Source organism: Cyprinus carpio, chromosome B9, assembly GCF_018340385.1.
Source record: "Cyprinus carpio isolate SPL01 chromosome B9, ASM1834038v1, whole genome shotgun sequence".
NCBI lineage: Eukaryota > Metazoa > Chordata > Actinopteri > Cypriniformes > Cyprinidae > Cyprinus > Cyprinus carpio.
In genome coordinates, this window is record NC_056605.1 from 18,332,400 (window position 1) to 18,338,399 (window position 6,000).

The window sequence follows — 6,000 nt, forward strand, 5'->3', positions numbered from 1 at the left end:
GTTTTGTTCACAAAAAAAAAAAAATAAATAAAATGAGCCAACAATACAGCCAGTGATACTCCTTAATTATTTATTGTGCCTATCATAAAGCTATGAAGAAATCTGACAATACTGAATTAAACTGAAGGCTTTTAATCACTACTGAAAAGTTTTAAATATAATGTATGGACAAAAAAAAAAACAAATACTAAATACACACTTAAATGGAGCAATGGTGTGAAACATTTAAGCTGTCACATTTTAGTTCCTTTGAGGTCTGTAGTAGAAGAAAGGCAACATAGAGGAAGAGAGAGACTGAAAGATGCTGGACATGTGACACAGAACTTCCCTCTGTAGCAAAAATACAAGTCACACCAAAAGTGCCTCTTGATCTACAAAAATAAATACCTAAATAAATAATAATTTCCAGCAGCAGCCACTGGGCAACTTGACTAAGTGCATTATGTGATGCAAGTGTGTTTTTACTGTGCTAATCATCTCAAAGGTGAGGTTTGGTTTTGATATTAATAGTGTTCCCAAGCCGACTCAGCATCTTTGACTAATTAACTTTAGTTCCCTTGTAGCTTCTTCATGATCTGGCTGTTGGGTGGTGCTGTGGTGAGAAGTGTGCCCACAAAAACGTGCGTCCCCCACAAGATGTGCCAAATCACTTTACAACAGCCCAGGTCCTCGATCTGAAAACCTAAATGGCGATACCTTTCATCCGTTTCAAAGAGCGTGTTGTTTGTGTATGGACCAAAGAACTGAGGAGAGAGGAATGCAATACAAATACATAGGGATTAAATGTTTAAATGTTTTTAGATTGAAAAAGTTTAGTAGACATTTATATCACTAACTGCAAGTCCAGATGATGGGTCAATGAAATCAGCCCAGAATCCTTCTGTTCGGAGAGCATGGCATATCTCCTTTGCACCTGCAACAAACTGCATACAACACAATTATCAACAATAATGAATGGCTTTAACCATTCAGTTCTGGCACATGCTTAGTTATAAATCTTAACTTTTTGAATGCAGCAGCTCACAAACAAACAACAGCATGAGAATAATTCAGTGCCTGCAGCATTCCTACAGCATGGCTCCACTCCGATTAGACAGGAACTCCAGTGATGTGAAGCAGACAGTAAATCACACAGAGCCGAAGGCATGAACTGCTGAGTCACAAAGCTCTGTCTCTCGTACACACACGTTCTGAGGGAGTTTTATTGATCTAAAGCCACATAACTTTGCCCAAGGACAATACAAAGCCATAGAGAAGGGCTAAATATGATGAATTAATCAGGAGCTATGTTGATACTAAATGACAGCAGCTGCAGTTAGGCATGGTGTGTACAGAAATCATATTTTATATGATACATGATGTTTTTAATAATAATATTATATAATCTAGAAGAACTCACTTTATCGAGCAGCTCTTCTCTCTCCTGGTCCACTTGCTCAGTCCAGGCCGTCATGTCGTTCTGTGTTTTCTGAGTCACTGTGACCACCATCATGGCGGTCGACGGGGCCTCAGGGAACATGGACTCAAAATCTGAATTAGATGATGAACAGGAAACACACACATTAATGAACAATAACCACAGGATAGCTACACTTCAGAAAATACTATAACACGTTTACATTTTGGGATATTGAACACCACCACTATTCAGTGCCAAAAATACAGATGGAAATGCTACCCTCTTGTGGTCACATTTTACATTGAACCATTACAAATGAGCTCACTCTTACTGCCAATAACCTAAGCAGAAAGTCACAGTGCTTCATAGCAGTCCATGTTAAATCTGATTATCAACTCTAAAACAACAACATACAGACCTTTCTTTAACAATTCAGGGCAAGACTGAATGGCACACTCCACACTGGAATGATCGAAGAAGTGCTCTGCTTTATCCACGTTCTGTTCTGTGGATGTTTTATCACTTTCCTAAGAAAAAAAAACGATTTTTTTTTTTTAAGCTTCCATTGATGTATGGTTTGTTAGGATAGGACAATATTTGGCTGAGATATAACTATTTGAAAATCTGGAATCTGAGCGTGCTAAAAAAAAAATCAAATTATTAAGAAAATCTCCTTTAAAGCTGTCCAAATGAAGTTCTTAGCAATGCATATTACTAATCAAAAATTAAGTTTTGATTTATTTACGGTAGGAAATTTACAAAATCTCTTCATGGAACATGATCTTTACTTAATATCCTAATAATTTTTTCGGCATAAAAGAGAAATTGATCATTTTGACCCATACAATGTATTTTTAGCTATTGCTACAAATATACCCATGCTACTTATGACTGATTTTGTGCTCCAAGGTCACATATATTAAACAGAACAACTGTTTCCAACACTGATAATAATAATTGCTTCTTGAGCCACAAATCAGCATATTAAAAATGATTTCTGAAGGATCTTGTGAGACTGAAGCCTGGAGTAATTGCTGCTGAAAATTCAGCTTTGCATCACAGGAATAAATTACATTTTAAAATACTTTTAAATAGTAAAAAAATAAAATAAAAAAAAATAATTATATTTCACCATTTTTCCTGTTTTTCCTGTATTTTTGATGCAGCCTTGATTAGAAAAAATAAAAATAAAAAAAACTCTCAACCTGACCCCAAACTTTTAAACGGTGGTGTAGGAACAAGAACACCATTGCATCACATAATATTTTACAGTTTAATATAAAAATAACAAGATTACACATATAATAAGATAAAACACATAAGAAAAAAAAATAAAAAAAAAAAAAAAAAAACAAAAACACTACAGTACAGTCTTTTGTTTTTCAAATTCACATTTTTAAGTGATTATGATCATTGATAACTTCACAACCATTAATAAAATTATTTTTTTACTACTTATTTGTTATTCTGTCAATTCAAATTACTCTGAAAGCATCATACATGAAGCTCATTGATGAACTGGGCTAGGATGAAGCTGTGCCTCTCGCTGCTGGACTGAGCAGTGAGCACGTCTGGCATCACGCCGCGGATCGCTGAGGTCCTCTGCTCCACTGGACCCTCCAAATGACAGTCAAAACCCATGTTACCCGGCAACTGGAAACCCTTATCCTGAGGTCCGAACGGGCCCATGGTCTCGTCCAGCAACACTGTCCTTTGTGCTATTCACAGAAATATAAATCACACATCATTAGAAAACACCTTGTGAAAACACAATCAACTATAAATACAAGAGCAAATGTTGTTATTAGCCCGTATGTAAAATATGCTGTAAACAAGTCTATTTGTAAAGGTATTGCCATGAACTATTATACTGGACACTAACAGCTGATTTAGCATCCTACAGAGGAATACACTCATTTACCAGTGTCAGGGGTACTGCTGTGAAGGTTTGTCACATCTGAGCCGGACGCCCCGGAGAAAGTCCTGGCTCCAACAACACGATGAACTAGAACATGAAGCCCTGGCAGGTATGTCACCAGCCGAGCTCTGCTGCAGAGCACCTGACAAAACACAGCAAGCACTTACATTCCACTTATAAAGTAGATGTAAACATCAAAACTGAAAACAAAAAAGTTGTAAATGAAAATAGCTTTTCATATATGATGTTAGATTGTGTTGCGTTTACATAGATCCACCTCTTATAATACAATGCAATTACAATACACTTACACTGGTCATCCTGTTAGGCTTCTCTTGTTTACAGTTCACCTGTGGGTGGAAATAAACAAAGCATTAATACAGCCACACGGATATGCTTATTGAAATAAAGAAAAAAATGCTGTTTACACACAACAAATGCAGATGTTAATAAGGCACCTCACAAGAAAACATGGATGATTGCAAAATATGTCCAAAACTTTGTTTAGAGAAGAGCTTAACAGGCGCTTTAAAGAAAAAGAAAGTTTTGTTAGATCATCTGAAAAAAACATTTCCTCATATGAAACATTTCCACTTATTGCTGAGGGCTAAACAATAACAACATGATTGTTAGAAACGTGCAAGGTGTTCTGTCCTGTTTTTAACCAAAAGAAACATAAAGGTCATAAAGGGACAATAAAGCAATTAAGCTAAGTTACACACACACACAAAAAATATATATATATAACTACTATACAAAACTAATCCATTCGTTTACAAATGAATCTAACACATGTAACAACAGACTGAATACAAGTAAACAGTAGGACACATTTCTTAATACTTATGCATGTGTCACTAGCCCAGGGTCTAAACTAAGTTGAGTTTACATTTAATAATCAGTCGAAAAATGCTGAAAGTATGCTGTGTTTCGCATTATCTGGAACTCTATTTGTGGAACGATATTCAAATGCAACTAATTTATTTGCGATTACCTGAACTTTGTGAGATTGACGTTAGCTGTTAGCTTGGGTTAACCTTTATTTACGTAACAACGGCAGCTTGTAAAGGACAAAAACAAGAACGACCATGAAATTTCTTATAGATACACTAGATGTCAGCAGAACATAGAAAACATTTCTTGCGACTCGAGACTTTGGTTCCATTCCATTCCAGCTATTCACTCTCTTTAAACATATAAAAATAATAATTTAATAAAATTAAAATACTTTTTTATCTGCTGGTATCAGTTATACACTTTTTTTATTTTATTTTATTTTATTTATTATTTTTTTCTTATTATTTGATTTGATTTGATTTTTATTTTTATTATTTTATTATTTTATTTTTTACATTACAATAATTTAATTATTTTCATATTTTTCAAGCAAGCAATGACAGCACAGTAAATGTTTGACTTTGTGTAGGCTAACAGTCCAAATGTCCAGTACAAATTATAGAACATATGAGGCAATAGTTTTTTTCTTAGTGGGGAAAGCACTGGAGGTGTAACAGAAACAACCATGTGAATATAGCGTTATATGAAAGCATCAATGTTTAAAACAATTTGACTTACTCTATTTTCTGCCGTGCACCATACCGTGTATAGACCTCGTTACTTTCAGCCATGAAGAAAATTTGACATTTGAAAACCAAACAAATTTATATAGATTTTAGCATTTCTTCCAAGCGTGTAAGACCAGCTAGAGAATGTGATTTATATAGTCCATTAAAACTGTCTTGGCATTTCTTCCTTTATTAAAGCCAGCTTGATGGAAAATATGGCTTTTCTGAAGTACAGCATGCTTTCAAAGTTCACATACAATGACAATAAGAAAAGAGTGATTTAGCATTGCATCTTTCACAGTTGTACTTATAGCAAATGTGAGCTGCACATTAAACTGAAGAACATTACATTGCTGCATTGCAAATGTACATGATTTTCTGATTACTTTTACACAACCATAAGGCAAAGATAAGCAAACATAATAATGTCCCATGGTGTGGACATATTTATGGTCTTCCCTTTGGGTCATTTTAAATCTGTCACGTTTTCATACATCATGGGTCAGTTGTGATATGTACCAAAACTAAAAACAGCAACAGTCCCCATTTCTGTAAAAGGACAGAAGGCTTTTGTTGAGGCCTATTAAGGCTTTCTCTGCCTTGCATACTCTTCTGAAAATCTAAGGACATTTCAGGTCACCCTGAAGCACTGAATCGCATTACCAGGCACCGTTTGTCAGTCCTATCAATGAGCATGTGGCAACTGAACGTCTAAAAGCTGTATTAAAGCTAAAGGTTTTCTCCTCAACAAAGGCACAGTTAAAAAACTGCAGCACTGCACTTACTCCAGTGAGGTGTAATGGAATTAGAGTAGCTTCAGGTTTTCCCCCAATGGTCTTTTAGTGGCACTTGGCTGCCTTATTTCTCATGATAAAAGCACAAAATATGTCCTAAGATGTCTAGTTCTTTCAGTGCCAAATGCATGTGCTGAGGAAACTGTTATAAATGAACATTAACCTTGAATTTTGTAAACATTCTGTAAATTTAACAAAAGCATTAATATTACTGAATCTAACCTTATTGTGAAGCATATACATGTGGTCAAACAAGTTTTCAAATATGTAAAATTGCTCACTAGCTCCATATATATATTTCTTAAAACAGTAAACCACCATGAT

The 6,000-nt window shown here is 35.0% G+C and overlaps 1 protein-coding gene across 6 annotated transcripts; it reads right to left on the reverse strand.

The window, feature by feature from the left end:
• Positions 1–53: 53 nt before the first annotated feature.
• LOC109087722 (methylmalonic aciduria and homocystinuria type D homolog, mitochondrial-like) lies at positions 54–4,404 on the reverse strand. 6 transcript variants are annotated; one of them, XM_019101923.2, is made up of 9 exons: positions 4,312–4,386; positions 3,776–3,843; positions 3,629–3,667; positions 3,321–3,459; positions 2,900–3,117; positions 1,818–1,926; positions 1,400–1,530; positions 837–923; positions 54–743 (listed from the first exon to the last, which is right to left on the reverse strand). In XM_019101923.2, exons 2-9 carry the CDS (start codon positions 3,788–3,790, stop codon positions 549–551), a joined length of 933 nt encoding a protein of 310 aa, XP_018957468.1. In that variant the 5' UTR covers positions 3,791–3,843; positions 4,312–4,386; the 3' UTR covers positions 54–548. The 6 variants fall into 6 exon arrangements, with proteins under 6 accessions (XP_018957468.1, XP_018957470.1, XP_042587219.1 ...); XM_019101925.2 differs by having other exon boundaries at positions 3,781–3,843; positions 4,312–4,372; XM_042731285.1 differs by lacking the exon at positions 4,312–4,386 and adding an exon at positions 4,207–4,261.
• Between the last annotated feature and the right edge of the window lie 1,596 nt (positions 4,405–6,000).